Below are 16,309 nucleotides of genomic sequence, written 5' to 3'. Positions count from 1 at the left end.
GACAAGTCAATGAGAAGCCTACAACTTTAAAAGAAGCTGTCTGGCGCACAATTGTAATTATGAAAGAAAAATGTATAACAGTTCATTATAAATACTTGCAAACATGAAACAAGCAACATAAACTAGACGCGTTTTCAGAATAAACATAGACGTTATGTTACCGTGCCCAGTGTCCTCTGAGTGAGCATTTTTGGCAGTGATTTTCGGATCCTTTTTTCAAGTTCCCCTCATCCGAAAACCACTAAAGTGTACAACGCTCTCCTGCTGCTGTTGGCCGACCACGTGACCTTAGTCATATGACTGAAAGTGGGCGGGAGTAGTGGTGTTTGCGGAAGTAAGCTGGAAGTCATGTTTAGGTTGCTTTATAGCAGATTGATTTACATTTCTTCTACATAATTATTGACCGGAGAAACTTAATGATTACGTTTGGTGAAATAATATGTTCAGTGTGAATCGCAGATAGCTTTTTACCCACATTCAGAACATGCTTCTCCATTTACTGTTTCTCTCTCTGATTTTACTTTGCACTGCGCAAACCAAGAAGAGAAATGTACTTCTTATAATCGGTGAGTGATTATTGCACTGTAATGTCACATAAAGCTACACACACGCGCCTGACAGTAAAATCAGTCAATTAAAGAACATTTTAGCACATTTTAGGTGCATTAAGTTTATCTAACCACTTTGTTGATAGTGATTTTTACTTTTAGACCCAAATTTAACCCACTTTATGTAACAGCCTGGTAAAATGAGTCATTGAGCTTTTTTGCAAATGATAAGCTGTACGTATTAAGGGATGTGTGGTGATATAGGTGCTGATGTACGTTGGGTTTTACATGAATCACAAAATATTACTTATAAATGATAATAAAAAAATGATAAAATAAATCATGTGAATACCTGGCAATACAGAAACAATATTTGCATAATTCAGTAATCAGTAATAACAATTCAATAGTCAAGTAGCCCTAATTAGTGTGTACATTTATGTCTTATCAGGATCTATTTCAATAGTATTTATCTTGATTTTGATATATATTATCTGTCATAGTCTATTACAAAACCATAATCTAGTCAAAACGCTAACCACAATTACCAGTGATCAAGATCTGGGTCTTTTGCAGCTGACGATGCCGGTTTTGAGACGGAAGTGTATAATAATTCTGTGGTGCACACGCCAAACCTGCGCTCTTTGGCCAAACGCAGCCTCGTCTTCCAGAACGCCTTCACCTCGGTCAGCAGCTGCTCGCCCAGCCGCTCCTCCATCCTAACTGGGCTCCCACAAGTAACTCTCCTTGAGCTATACATAACTATTATTAACCTATAGAAATGACAATAAACAAGCATGCTTTTCACAATATATATTATATTATATTAATTTCATCGTACATTATTTATTTTGATTTGTGGAGTGGTTAATAGAATTGTAGAAATAATTAATTTTCCTTTGAAAATACTACAAAAAAAATAAGCAATAAAAGTGCAATGTATGTTTGTTACATTGCACTTTTACATTGCATGTTTTTTTTCTCATGTACACACCAAAATTATGCAAAGGATCATGGTCTTTCTGTTTCTTGAGCTGCTGCACAACAAAACAGTGCATACTTTATTGCCACTATTGATCTCAATAATATGACTTGATTCTCTGGGACATATGCCATGGCTTCTTGAATGGGAAAGTTTTACAGTTTAGCTCAAAACAAATTCAAGCTGATTATTATAGTCCACGATAATACCAAATTGACAAGGAAACACCAGGATTGTATAAATACAGCTCCTTAGATCTTTCATCATTTTTTTTTCCAATAAATGAAATAAAATCTGGCTTTTTAGATATTTTGTAAATGGATCAACACAATAGTCATTCCGATTTTTAAAACGTATTGAGTTTACCTTTAACCCCCAATATGAATGTTTTCCCCCCTGTTCTTTAGCACCAGAATGGCATGTACGGCCTTCATCAGGGAGTCCACCATTTCAACTCGTTTGATGGAGTGCAAAGTCTGCCCCTGCTTCTTAGTAAAGCTAATGTACATACAGGTAAAAGTTTTATTTCAGTCTCAATAAAACAAACTAAAAGCTAACTGGTTGTCCACTTTGTACAGGTATAATAGGTAAGAAGCATGTTGGACCAGGGTCCGTCTACCCCTTTGATTTCGCCTATACAGAGGAGAACAACTCTGTGCTTCAAGTTGGAAGGAACATCACTCGAATCAAACTCTTGGTGCGAAAGTTTTTCCAGACGCATAAAGAGGAAGAACAAAAGAGGAACAATGGAAAAAGTGGACAAGAACCCAACAAGCCATTTTTTCTCTATGTGGCTTTTCACGACACGCACAGATGTGGACACTCGCAGCCTCAGTATGGAGCGTTCTGTGAGAAATTTGGAAATGGAGAGAAGGGGATGGGCAGGATCCCGGACTGGACACCTCAATACTACACACCAGATCAAGTCAAGGCAAGTGGTTCTGATTCTGATGCTGTTCATCAGGTAAAACATTTAGTTTGAACCAGCTTTAACTATTTCACCAATTTGAGATTGATACTCTGATGAAACTCAAAATAATTCAAATTTTGTCCTCTTTGTGATTTATTTTTAGTATCAGTACTTGTTCAAATGAGTATCTAGTTTCAATACTAGTTGTTGATAGAAGGCTATCATTTTAGATAATTAATGTACTGAGCAAAGAGCAAAATATCCTTTCCCCATAGGGTGTTATTATAATTATTAAAATCCCTTATTCAGTTCAGAATAGTTCAGTTGTAGACTGTTCTGGGACACTAATGTGTGATTGTGTAATTATTTATTTGTAAGATTTATATTTCACTTTCCCAAAATCATCCTACCCTACTTATAAATAATAAAATCCCCATACTGCTTGTCAACTTTTTTGCCGACTAATATTTCCCACCCACTATGGAAAGAAAATCTATTCTACATATGTACTGGCTGGTTTGTTCATTATCTTCTCAAATAAATTGCTGGTCTTTTAAAAGTCTGTAATATATTGTAACTGCAGCATTATTCACATGGTCTTTCTTCACAGGTTCCTCCTTTTGTACCAGACACTCCTGCAGCTCGAGCCGACTTAGCAGCTCAGTACACCACAGTGAGCCGGCTTGACCAGGGTAGAGTAATAATGCACTTTTCACAGTTTTGAATGTTGTCACGGGGTCATCTACTGTATGTTTAATATGTTTTATAAATCAAATATAAATTCTAGGGCTGCAGTCAACTAAAGAACTTCTTAGCCCTGTGCATCAATTGACTAAAATTTGCATTTGCAAAAGGTTGTAAATAGCATTGTCTCTAGTGAAAAGTCATAATCAGAATCAGAAAAGGGTTTATTGCCATTTGTCGATGAACAAAAATTCACAAAGATAGCAACTTGTCCTGGTGGTTCGGTGCAACACAGACAAAACAAACATTGAACACTTTATACAAAAACAGCATGATATGTACATAGTAGAATAACCTTTCCAGTCACTCCAAAAACTCCAGCTAACTCACTCCTTGCTATCTCCTCTCTGGTATTGTCCATATAAAACCTTATAAATGCTTTATAAAAGCTTAATAAAAGATTTAGTAATGAAAAATGTTTGTCAACTAAGATTTCAACCATGTAACCCTTGACCTTGATATGTACTTTTGTCTTTGTATGCTTTTGATAAAAATTAAAACTTACACACATATATATATATATATATATATATATATATATAATGTAAATTAATTAATTCCCACATTATTCCCATTTGCAGGCATTGGTCTTGTTCTCCAGGAGCTCAGAGAAGCTGGTTATGACAACGACACTCTGATTATCTACAGTTCAGATAATGGAATCCCTTTCCCAAATGGAAGGACTAACCTGTACTGGTCCGGGATGGCAGAACCTATGATGGTGTCATCTCCAGAGCACAGGGAGCGATGGGGGCAGAGCAGTGCGGCCTACGTAAGCCTGCTGGGTAAGAGGCAGAAGTGAAAGATAAACTGTATCTGTCCTGCTATTTTCAGGGGGAGTATCTACAGAGCCGCTGCGCAAAAAACCCATGCAATTTTGGCCGCGGCTCCTGAAACTGCTGGGCTATTTGACCGCGCCGGTTTAGACCACGCCGGGTTAGGGTTAGGGTCAGGGTTAGGGTTAGCCATGAGGCTATATAGCCGTGCCGCGGCTCCTGAAACTGCTGGGCTATTTGACCGCGCCGCGGCTCTGCAGCCACGGCCATTTTCAGGCAGCAGGTTTAATTGTAAATTCCTTTTGAATTGGACAAAAGTGTTGGGATACAAAGCTATTTAAATATAATACAAATAAAATAATGCTTAGATATCTATTAATAAACTGTGTCCACATAAAGAATGGCAATGATTAATAAATAATAAAGGAAATGCAACTTTGATAAATTGGTAAATTTGTCTATTTTGTGCTCAAATACTAATCCGTCACTTCATTATCTATACGTTATATGTATCTGGGCAATATAATAGCAAAGAAGCTACTCTCAAATTAATATCCCATATACGGTATGTTTTCTCTGCAGATATCACGCCCACTGTACTGGACTGGTTTTCTGTCTCATACCCGTCCTACAGTCTGCCCAGCAGCCCCTCTGCTCCAGTCCACCTCACGGGACGCTCTCTCCTCCCAGCTCTGGACAAAGAGCCCAGCACCTGGGACACGGTGTTCGCCAGTCAGTCCCTCCATGAAGTATGTGATACATAATACATTAACAAAATCAGACTTGTATCATTCACTTGTTTTTTCTTTTTCAGGTGACTATGTTTTATCCAATGCGCTCTGTCCACCAGGGGGCGTTCCACCTTCTTCACAACCTCCACTATCGCATGCCTTTCCCCATTGATCAAGACTTCTACGTATCCCCCACTTTCCAGGACATCCTAAACCGGACGCAGGCTGGAGTGACCACACACTGGTTCAAAACTCTACAGCAGTATTACTACAGAGAGCGCTGGGAGCTGTACGACACCAGGTCTGACCACTGTCTGTGCTCTAAACTGGGCTTAAGTCTTATGCACAGGTTTGGAGAGCCAGCAAAATGGCTCAAATTAATGAAGATGATATTGATACAGAATAGTTTGAGTCCCTGCGTAGTTGTACCTGGTCCTATCCTTGCTTTTCTCTATATTATCTCTGTCACTGTCAAATACAAACTGAAAAACAAAGTTAAGATTTGTCTGATATTGTTTATTGCAGGTCTGACCCTCTGGAGATAAGGAACCTGGCGCCCGATGTCTCATACAGAGCTGTGCTGGAAAGCCTGAGGCAGAGGCTGCTGAAGTGGCAGTGGGCAACGGGAGACCCCTGGGTCTGTGGACCAGACTATGTCCTGGAGGAGAAGCTTGAGCCTCACTGCAGACCACTCCACAATGGGCTCTAATGGACTGTTATGGAACCAGAATTACCTTAAGTGTGTTTACACTTTTGTTTTTATGGGACAAATTAACTTTCACTCTTGTATTTTTTTTACCCAAGTGCTTTCTTTGTTGGTTGAATAAACAAATGTCTTGATTTGATCTTTTTAATCCATTTCTATACAATACATGTTTTTCCAGGCCCCAATAATTATTTTCATAGAAAAACTGTTACTGGCTATAAGAGAACTGTGTGTTTTTGTTTCTATTGTATTTGAGAAGTGCATGTTCTGCTTAAACAGTTTACAATATGTGACCAGAGGGTCAGTAAATCAATTAGGGATAAGGCTTTTATTGATAAAAGCAGTTGTTCCACATGTGAGTCTTTGAAGTGAGATTCAACAGAAGTAATTCATGTAGAACTGTGTTCTTAATCTGTCTCAATTTGAAGTAATGGCGTCATCATTGATCTTTATTGATCAGCTCAACTTTTACTTCTAATCTTCACAGACTAAATCTTTGGCTGAACCTGTTCTGTAGTAGACCTACACATTTTTGGCTGAATTGATTACTGTTGGAGATAATCAAAAGTCATAGTGAGGGTTTAGTGGCAATTTAATTATACTAAGATGAATCAATGACCCCAGAAGAAGGGCTTGTTGCACTCTTTTAAACAAATTTAACCAGAATTTTTTTTTTTTATTATAAAGAGTGCATGCAAGTGAGGCTGTGGGGAAACAAGTAGCTACAGGTTGCATGATGATAGTGATCAATTTACAGGACTTCTTCGTTTAATACATCTGTATTCAATTAAATAATAATAGCACTGACCAGCGTTATTACAGCCGAAATGTATAGGCCTTGTTCTACCAGTTATTATAAATGTTGCATTAGCTGTTGTAAATGCACCGTGGCCGTGTCTCATGTGACTCTGCGTGTCACTGCTCCCCCCCCCCCCCCCCCCCCCCCCCCACGCACGCACGCACTGGCACGAGCGCTTTACCCCATCACAAACAGATCAATTTAGATTGGTCTTTTCCCCCCACCGACCATCATCCGCCCACCTAACTTTTGATTTGACGAACGTCCAGGGTCACAGTGGCGTGCGTGGCACTCATCAGCCTATATAAACCGCACAAAGTTTCCCAAAGCCTCCAGCAAACCTGCAAAGTGCAAGAAGAGAGCGGAGAAAAGGACAACAGCGCATCCTCGCCCTCGTGAAAAGTGACAGAGAAATGGAGCGGTCCGTGCGGCTCGCGGTGGTGTGCGTGAGCGTGTCTCTGCTCATCTCGGTCCATCCCGTAGAAGCCTGGTACAAGCAGTCCACCGGGCCGAGCTACTACTCTGTGGGACGCGCCTCGGGGCTGCTGTCCGGCATCAGGAGGTCACCGTATGTCCGGAGGGCCGAGTCCGAGGAGCTCGTGGAGGGCGACGAGACAGTGGGAAACAACGTGATCCCGGACACCAACAGGCAGATCTCCATCCTCAAGAACATGGTGAGTCCAAGTCACATCCAGACGGAGTTAGACGGCTCTTAACTGAGTCCTCATTTGAGTTTATCAGAAGATGTAAATTAGTTAAAAGTTGGCACGCGTGATTTTAGTTGCGACTTATAAATATGTGCAATTCCTGTGCCGCTTACTGAACAGAGAAGGAGCAGTGTCACCAACATTTTGGCAAAATGTTAGGCCTATATATAGTTATTTTTGATTCATTCTGAAAAATGAATTGTATTAAATTAATCACGTGTTTTGTAGACTAGAGTTTAGAACACAGGAGTAAATCACAGGTGTAGAGTTAATTGTAAATCTATTTTCTCTGACAGGCCATTTGTGTAAAAGACATCTCCCCGAACCTGAAGAGCTGTGAGCTGCTGCGGGACGGCACGGGCACGTTCCAGTGCAAAGCCGACGTGTTCCTGACGCTGGACTCTCTGGACTGTCTGTCCGCCTGAGTCTGGACCCGGCCCTGGTCAAAAGGGGTTCAGATGGAGGGATCATTCACTGATGGACCATTTAAAAACATATTTCGCGTGGTTGGGTAGAAACTGAGCAAACTTGTTAGAAAAGACAAAAAGCCTTTAAGTTTGTCTCAGAGGACTTTATTTTTGTTTGTCTGACATGTACTTGTTCTGTCACTGTCTTATTAAATGTTCAAAGGGTCTACTGCAGTGCAGTTTATGTTTATTTATTTTATTTATTAAAACAAACAAACATCCAAACCTTGTCTTTTGTTTGTTTTTGGGAAATGCCTGAAATGTAAGATAGAACCATTGCTTTAACACATTATACTCTACATCTACAAATGCAATCCTTAAGGCAGTTCATTGAATTCCCTCCTTTTCATATTTTCACATTTGTTTGTATCACATAGAAATGTTTTCCCCCCGACATAATCAAGCAAGAACTCCAAAAACATTGTTGCCTCATTTGCATTTTCGATGAGATAGATGGAGTCACATGAAGCCTCCATCTCTACCCTCAACAGTGGCCCGTCCCGCACATGACACGTGGTGTTTGAGGCTGAAGTGAGAGTAAATATTAACTGTAGTGCTTTTACATCGATGATCGGTTCATTAGAAGGAGGTGATGCAGGAGCTCAGGGCTGACATCGTGATAGATGAGAGGAAAACGCAAGGCTGTATGCATGACCGGCCCCACACAAAACAGGACATGCAGTAAATCTGGACTTCCTCTGAATCCTGCCCACACATACCCGGGAGGACAGGGAGAAACATATGGCCTATACAGTAATACCCTTTGTAGCTTTAGTCCCTACTCAAAGTCACAGGTTTACAGGTTAAATAATAATGGGACAAACAAAGAAAAACATTTAAGTTACCTAATTTTAGTAGTTAAATTCCAAAGATGTAAAAATACTATGTATAAAGTGAAAATTTCACTTTGCCCCAGGTCACCCTTGAAAAAGAGGGGTCAATCTCAATATGTTTTTACCTGGTTAAATAAAGGTTAGTAAAATATGGAAGACACAAGCCAGTATTAGTGTAGGACACTATTCTGAAAAGAAATATCCATAGAGTGACTCCAAAAATGGTTGGTCTAAATATGGTTGTTCACACTGTACGGCACGACTCAGTGCCCTGTTTCGCTTGATCATTTTCACTCTAGAGCTGCACTGCATTTAATGCCATTAAAATGTGTGCTAGTTTTTGTTTCTTGCTGATTTTAGAATGAACTTGTAATTGTTAACTCTTTAATTAGGAAACACCTACTTAAATACACACATTTATTATATTCATTCATTCTCATTTGTAAAAAAAATCCACTTGTAGTTCAGTTGTTCTTGTTTTCCACAAGTCTTTAGAGTTCAAGCGTAGTCAGTACAAACATTTCTGGCTGTCTTTTTGCAGAAGTTACAACAGTGACACTGCCTCCAGGTTCTCCTTGACGATGGTGTCCAGGACGACCTGGAACACCACCTGGATGTTGGAGGTGTCCGTTGCCGTGGTGAAGTGATGGTAGATGAGTTTGTCTGGCGTTTTACTGAGCGAGACGAAGGTGGCGGCGATGAACCGAGCGGCTGCGTCCACGTCACAATCTGCACCTGGAGAAACATAAAAATACAAACATAAGCTACAAGAAACATGGCTCAAGTTTTGCCATTTGCGTTTCCAGAGCGCTAACAAATTAGATTAGAAGTTAGATGGCAATGATCCTGCGGTCTGGAGCTGCTTATTAAGAATGTTATATTTTGTAACTTTATTCAGTTAAGGTCTTTAATTGTCGGACATTCAACTGTGCGCTCGGTCACTTTGCACAAAACTACAGTGAACCAACCTGACCAGCAGAGAAGACGTATGCAGACACAGGGAGAACATGCAAACTGCACTCAGACAGGCCCCATTCCGTAATCTAATCAATCCCGGGATGTTCCTGAGGCTGAGAGGCGAGAACGCTAACCACTCAGCCACCAATAAACAAAATTCATATCATTTTTGAGTTCCAAACCTTTTTTCCTCAGACCAACCAAGCTCCCAAATCCAAAACTGACTTCCACATCACCTTTAGGGATCAGTGATTAGACCAAGCAGTCGTATTTGTGAATAATATGACAACAGATAGGTAAAAAGCAAAAGTATTCAATTTATTTATGTATTAGTACCAATGAATGTTGGTCTACTTCATACAGCACGGGCAATTCCTAATATAGGCTAAAATACTAATGACAGGAAGTCCCTTTGCCATAATAGTGCCAATCTCTTCAATGGCAACAAAGTGAATGAAGGACGCTGTGTTATCGATCAGCAAAACTCACAATTGAATATTCTAATTAAGGATATCAAGGTTATTTGTTTAATCGCTCATCAAAAGGATTCAGGTCCTAATGTAAAAACAATAAAAATGATTGTGAGAAAATTTAGAAATATAAAAAAGGTAAAAATACATAACCTAAATGTAAAGTACTTTTTATCTGGCTGTATGTCACATTAACTTTATTTTATCATTCAGAAACTTAATGAAGAATGGATATCTTTTAAACAGTGTGAATGAAAGAAAAATGAGCAGTTCGGTGAGTACAAAATCGAGGTGTTTCTCCTCACGACAATCATAACATTTGACATCGTGACATTTATTATTCTGATACGTTCTGCTGGGCGTCACAGTCATATCAGGCAATTCATCATATTTTGCATCAATGTGATATGGACACTCTCTGAACTGACCCGTGTCTCAAGATTTTTAGCATTTGTAATGACATTTTTGTGGAGCAGGAGGGGGCTTTTACAGAGGTGGATCAAAATGCTGAGTGCCGGGATTCACTGACACACCTGAGCGAGTGTCCAGAAGTGTTTTATTAGACGCTTGTGAGAGGCCCACCTTTGAATTGCGGTAGATACAGGCGCAGGTGTCGGGCCGAGTGTAAAATCTTGTCTTGAAACAGGTCTATTTTGTTCATGAATAAAATCTGCAATAAAAGGAGAAAACATGTTACAGTCAAGAGTGCAAATAAAACATCCATCACAACAGACAGACAATGCAGACCCGAGGCAGCGCTGCAATAACTAACCATGCAATGAAACCAATAAATCAGAGTTTGAAATGACGACACAGTGGTAGTCGCTTATTTAAGTTAAATGGGGAAATCAATACTAGTGCGAGGTGAGAACGGCAGATCAATTTGCCACGGTAAATGTCTAATGCATCAGCTGCAGTCCCAAAACGATACCACGTTATACAGCTCTATTGTAATCATCCCATTCATTTTTAACGTTTTCGGATGAGAAACAACTGTGAGGGACATAAGTTTGCACATGTTAGCCTCAATCATCCTTTCAAACACTTAATTGGAACATTTAAAAAGTCTATGGGAAAAATGATTGATTGGTTCAGAAAAGACCAGTTAATTGTGATAACTAGTCTTTGAATTTCTATCTATCTATAGTCCAAATGTTTTTGACACATTAACCTTATTTTGTCAAATTACAAAATAAGCTTTTGTTAAGCTGGTCACAAACGTGAGGAATAGTGACGTTTTAGACAACAGTAATGGTCATGTTGTCAGTAATCATGAATAATTGTTAAATTGTGATGCTTTTTCTCACAATAATCGTAACACTAAAACTGTATATTGTGACATCATCCCTAGTTCAGGTTTTCAGTTAGTTCTAGATACAACTTTAAAACAAATAAAACAACATAGTAATGTCAAACCAACACCTAGTTGGATTCTGCACAGTGCCAGTAAATTTACTCTGTGGTCAGCCCGTTAAAACTGTCATTAACTCTTTCCTTCATAAAAGTCCTCCGGTAATAAACTGTGAGGAGGATCGCGTTTGGGACGAGGACAGAGGTAATTATCACTGACCAGTCACTGTGGAGAGCTAATTAAGGTGAAGGTTACAAATTCACTCCTACATAAATGAAACGCTTTTGTCTAATGAGCCAGTTAGCCATGTTAGCACTGCTCCCTTTCATAGACCCAAACATAAACACGTCACTGGTACTTCATCTGAATCATGCTCTATGCAAAACTTTTACCGTAGCATACAAGGTAAAGTGGCACAAGAGAGTTTGATCCTTTGTATTTTAGAATCCATGAACTACTATAGCTTACATTTAAGTACACATTATGCTAGTCATAGGTTTTTGTACAAGACCATTTTCTTAAGTGACAAATGATTATATGCTTGCAGACTCGGGCATAGGCATGTCATACTCTACACCTTTTTGGTTCAAATAATAAGCCTCTTTAACCAATTAGTAAATCCGGATGATGCTTGTATGTTCTTCTAACTTCTATGTATAATATTTCACATATTTTTCTCTCTCATAAAAAATAGACACCAAAAGCTTTTCAAAACATTTCAAAATGATATAAACTGAAAATGTAAACAATATTCAATGTACCGGTGTATAAAAACATTTAGGTAATTCTCATACATAGTTTGTGCAGATTTGAGAATGGCATTTCAGAAATCCTAGCACAAAACCACAGTAAGAGCACAGCAAAAGCGCATTCATGAATGTATCTCATGCTACTGTGTTTGTTTACAAAGCTCACACGTTCATGTCCCCGCAGGGCTGCCATAGTTGCTCCGAGACTGTACAAAAAAGAGGTGTGACAATCAAAATGGCTTACAGGTAATTTCCAAAAGTATCTCAATAAACATTACTTAATAAATTCTAAAAATGCACTGTATACATTTTATGCATGTTTTGCTCATCTAAAATCTGCCGCTCTCACACTTGACTTGTTGTCATTATTTACAAACCCCCTTCGCTGTAGGCGCCCAATTTTAAACGGTGAAAACATCAAGAGAAAAGCTATGTCGCCCAAACAGACTCTGACATCTCCATTACACGCTGACTGCGGAAAAGTGGGCTTTGACTAAGAGTTGAGTGCTATTTATTTATACAACTGCGATAGGAAAACGCCACCTTTCCGAATCACAAACTAATTACAACTCTGTGGTCCGAACGAGTGGCAGACAAAGGGAAAAGGCCAAACTCGGTGCATCCGAGTGCGTGGAAAAACTATTCATCTGTTGCATCAGCCTTTCAACTGAGGAGAGAAATAAAGATCATTAAAAGTGTTTGTTGAATTGCTCATGACTGTTTTGTTACAGTTATAATCAGGTAATATTCTGGTTAAGGTCAGTGTTATCAAAGACATCCATACTGCCTTAGACAACTTTGCCTTCCGCTTCACAATTAGGCTCATTCTCATGTGTCCCTCTAATAGAGCGTCTGAAGTTGGTGGATAGGTGGTGGTAAAGGTCCAGTATTAGGAAAAAAAGAGTTTTGTTTTTGACTGAGATACAAAAATACATAAAACATTGCAAGGAAGAACCATAAATACGTGGTTTAATTGCATTGAGACAATTTATATCTCATTATTATTGAGTGGTTTATGATGTTTCCATGCCGGTTTGGGAAGTGTATCTTAATTGGGAGTGAGATGGCACTGGTGATGGCAAAGATAAATAGCTCATTCTCTTTTTTGATTAAAGCACACTTTATGTCCCTGTAGGGGATTTTGTCCTCTGCATAGATCCAGCCCTCTATAGCGGTTTTCACACTGCGGAATCTTTTTCAGTTCCTTATAAGTTTCAGTCCCCATTTGATGAGTGTTCACAGAGTAGGAACTAGGAACTGAGAACTGACTGGAACGTATTTTCCCCTGAGCAGGAGCAAACACGTTCCAGTCAGACCTTTTGCTGAAGTGCTGAAGAGCTGTAAACCCTGTATCTAAAGCTGTGATGGACAAAAAGCTCACACAAACTATTACTATTTAATCATTAAGAATTGTATTTTTGGAGATACTGTGTCCAAATCAAAGAAGAACAAAGAAGAAAGAAAATCAGAAAATGAAAGAAACATAATTCCCTATAGTGAATGTACTTGTGTGTGTTGGTTTGGTCAGGACTACTTAGGATTAGTCTGATGTCCACATAGTTTATTTCATTTTTATTTAGGTTGCCCTTACCATGGACGTGCTGCGGAAGAAGACATTGTTGCAGATTGAGGAGAACAGCTTCATGCTCTCCTGCAGCCGGTTCTGCAAAGACACGTCTCCATATCGTGAACATCAGTGCATAAGTTACTTTGCTGTGATTGGCTGCGTCTGTGTGCGTACCATCGAGGCGTCTTCCACCAGACTCATGTCGTAGCCACTGAGAGACACCACGAACAGCACGGCCCGAACGTCCTCGAAACAACTGATCCACTTCCTCCTCTCGTTCCTCTGCCCGCCCACGTCATACAACCTGCACCGAGACGGACACAAACTGTGATCACCAAATAATAAGGTTTATCTGCAGGCAAGTATGCAGCGCAAGTGGAGCTGATGTTGTTATTAAAATCTATTGATCGGAAAAGAGGAAAAATGTTATACCGTTTGAATGTTTGAACTTTGTATGCATCGCACTGGCTACAAGCATTGTTTAGTAGCTATGTATGACTGCACTGTCTCTGCCAAAGAGATAAATACATGTGGAAGTAAAGGTCATGTCTGGGGATGACAGTAGTCATATAATAATAGGAAAATATATACAATGTATCTTTAAATGTATTTAAGTATCAGACAAATGTGAAAAGGTTGTAAAATAATCCTTAATGTACAGAAATATCACCGTTTACTCATATTTGCAAGTTTAAAATGTATGTATTCTAATCAGGTATTTTTGAAGCATTTTAATTTTTATTTAATTGTAAACAATATACCAAGCTCTAGCCATGAGGCAGAGTAACTGTGCACATCAGAAGAATATTTCTCAGTTCAAGTTAATTATGAAAAAGAGCTGATGAAAGAAAACAAACAAACAAACAAACAAACAAACAAACAAAACCCCTTCAAATTAATGGTACAGTACCTGACATTTCTCTCTTATACCTAGACATTTGGCATGTTTCAATATTTCTGTTTGATTGTCATAGTCTGCTGAATATTGTTATTGGGGGGAAATTGAGACAATAGCTTTTTGTCAATACCCTTCCAAATATCTGTTTCCTTGAAAGAATTGTAAAATTCAGACAATCTGATCCATTGCACAGACTATTTAAGGCAGGTTAAAGAGAAGATGAGGTTGACACAGGTGTGAACTGTGAACCTCTTGAATCTGACACCTCCAGAACCAAGGACAGTCCTGTACCAAATGCTACAAAAACCTGGTCCAAAAGGTAAATTGACCAACATTTGGACGAATCTATTCAGACATTAATGTGTAGAGGCCTGTCGACCTAATTTCAGTTTTCATGCCTAAGGATTCTTTCAGCATATTTCAGCAAGATTTTAATTTTCTTTTACAACTTTTTTACAAAAGAAAATCATTCCTTTTGTTATCCAGACTTTAAATCTCAGATCTGTGATGTTAGGTGCCAAACCTCGCTCATAAGCCATCAAGCCTAAGATTTTAACATCTTTGTTTAGTTCATATGTTTTGTTTGCACGGGAGTTCAAACAACAATTTATCCAGAAAAAAGTACTAGGAAACAATATATTTGTATATGTATAAAGACAAAGTAAACTGTATTAAAATCACAAAACAGATAAAGACATACAAATACCAAATCTCATCTTGTCTTGTCCCATGCACTAAATTCTCTAATAAACAGATAAAGTACAAGTAAAAGTACTGTACTTTTTAGGTATCTGTACTTTACTTAGTAAATCTTACATCAGATATTTTTCACTTTTACTTCACTACATGAGAGCAGTAGCTGTACTTTTTTCACTGGACTGAGTAAAGTTCTTTTCTGTAGGTTTGAGACCGCCTCAAATGGTCATGGTGATATCTTGCCTAAAGAGTGTGACTTAAAGGCGGTATGGACGATTTTTCGGCGATTTGAGAACGCAGGCGGAAGTGCCCATGCGCACTCCCCCGTGCGGACCAATACAACACACACGTGCGTTTGTTTATTAGCGCGACGGATCGCATCTCTCGTCTCCCGTAGATTTCTGTCCACTTCTGCGTCAGCTCGAACTGTCTTTCTCCGTCTTCATTTTGTCCCGTACACTGAGGGAACTATATTATGATAGATCCATGCGCTTAGACACGCGGAAACGTGAGGACGAACCGCACGCGGCTGCAGGTGAGCGGTAGGTGCGTTTTATGATTGATACGTGGCAGGACTAATGATTTATCCACGCCACGAGGAAATATGATAAAACATGTGCTGAAAAAAATCGTCCATACCACCTTTAATTAAATTATTTCTGTTGCTTCATTTGATGAAACATCCAAACAACTCTTTATCAAGATCACCACATTTGACACTTTAATATTCATCATAATCTGTGTAAAATACGTTTATTTTTTTTCTCCAAAAAGTATTGTTAGTTTTATGTGATACTTTTTACCTTTACCTTTTTCCCCTGTATCTGTACTTTTACTTAACAAATATGAGTACTTTTTTCACCATTAGTCCATTGATACAAATGTTGGTCGACTAAATGACCAAAAGCCAAAAGGCCTTGCATTCTGATATTATTAACATTTTCCTCCATGTCCAAACTTTACTGACTGAATATAGCGTCGCATGGGTGTTTACGTTATATGGGATTTTATTGTGACCCATGTCACAGTGTGATTGAATCTCACATACAGCAGTGTCCAGCATGACCGCACATACTGATGCTACAGCCGGCTGTAAATCTGGCCCAAATCAATGACACTTTCTATTGGTTTGGGATAAGGTCAAATATTCACCAAAATGTGATTTAAACTCAAAACACACAAAGAGCAGCGCCATCTCTGAAGTGTCTATTTCAATTTTCACTGTGACAATCTCAACAGTTTCCTCCAAAAAAAAAAAGGGCGAAAGGTCATTTCTCCACAACAGCAACAATAGCAGCAAAATAAATTCACTATTGATTTGTCTCACTTCACCTGTTTTCCAGGCGACCACAGGCTTTCATCGGAGTCCATCTGGCTACAAGGGGAATTATTGAAAGAGGAAATGGACTTGTGGAAAC

The 16,309-nt window shown here is 39.0% G+C and overlaps 3 protein-coding genes across 3 annotated transcripts in view; 2 read left to right on the top strand and 1 right to left on the bottom strand.

The window, feature by feature from the left end:
* Positions 1 to 324: 324 nt before the first annotated feature.
* sgsh (N-sulfoglucosamine sulfohydrolase (sulfamidase)) lies at positions 325 to 5,536 on the top strand. Its single transcript, XM_072463425.1, has 9 exons — positions 325 to 566; positions 1,125 to 1,285; positions 1,938 to 2,043; positions 2,109 to 2,461; positions 3,051 to 3,132; positions 3,766 to 3,969; positions 4,543 to 4,709; positions 4,775 to 4,992; positions 5,217 to 5,536. The coding sequence occupies exons 1-9, from the start codon at positions 485 to 487 to the stop codon at positions 5,398 to 5,400; spliced, it is 1,557 nt and encodes a 518-aa protein (XP_072319526.1). The 5' UTR covers positions 325 to 484; the 3' UTR covers positions 5,401 to 5,536.
* Positions 5,537 to 6,522: 986 nt separating this feature from the next.
* On the top strand, positions 6,523 to 7,595 carry npb (neuropeptide B). Its single transcript, XM_072462735.1, has 2 exons — positions 6,523 to 6,870; positions 7,200 to 7,595. The coding sequence occupies exons 1-2, from the start codon at positions 6,610 to 6,612 to the stop codon at positions 7,326 to 7,328; spliced, it is 390 nt and encodes a 129-aa protein (XP_072318836.1). The 5' UTR covers positions 6,523 to 6,609; the 3' UTR covers positions 7,329 to 7,595.
* gnav1 (guanine nucleotide binding protein (G protein) alpha v1) overlaps positions 7,546 to 16,309 on the bottom strand; it is a 43,644-nt gene continuing 34,880 nt past the window's right edge. The window contains exons 6-9 of the mRNA XM_072462734.1: positions 13,472 to 13,601; positions 13,322 to 13,393; positions 10,213 to 10,300; positions 7,546 to 8,938 (exon numbers count right to left, since the gene is read on the bottom strand). Coding sequence (XP_072318835.1) covers positions 8,748 to 8,938; positions 10,213 to 10,300; positions 13,322 to 13,393; positions 13,472 to 13,601 — 481 coding nt within the window. The 3' untranslated portion in view covers positions 7,546 to 8,747. The remainder of the gene's footprint in view (positions 8,939 to 10,212; positions 10,301 to 13,321; positions 13,394 to 13,471; positions 13,602 to 16,309) is intronic.

The sequence above is a fragment of the Eucyclogobius newberryi genome, unplaced genomic scaffold, assembly GCF_026437365.1.
Source record: "Eucyclogobius newberryi isolate DKJ021-1_F unplaced genomic scaffold, fEucNew1.0.hap1 SCAF_4, whole genome shotgun sequence".
Taxonomy (NCBI): Eukaryota; Metazoa; Chordata; class Actinopteri; order Gobiiformes; family Gobiidae; genus Eucyclogobius; species Eucyclogobius newberryi.
The sequence above is the reverse complement of the archived record's forward strand: the minus strand, read 5'-3'. Positions and strand labels throughout refer to the sequence as shown.

Coding starts and splice junctions, on each gene's coding strand:
- npb (XM_072462735.1), top strand. CDS start 6,610: ATGGAGCGGTCCGTGCGGCTCGCGGTGGTGTGCGTGAGCGTGTCTCTG. Junction 6,871..7,199: donor TCTCCATCCTCAAGAACATG/GTGAGTCCAAGT, acceptor TTTCTCTGACAG/GCCATTTGTGTAAAAGACAT.
- sgsh (XM_072463425.1), top strand. CDS start 485: ATGCTTCTCCATTTACTGTTTCTCTCTCTGATTTTACTTTGCACTGCG. Junction 1,286..1,937: donor TCCTAACTGGGCTCCCACAA/GTAACTCTCCTT, acceptor CCTGTTCTTTAG/CACCAGAATGGCATGTACGG. Junction 2,044..2,108: donor TAAAGCTAATGTACATACAG/GTAAAAGTTTTA, acceptor CACTTTGTACAG/GTATAATAGGTAAGAAGCAT.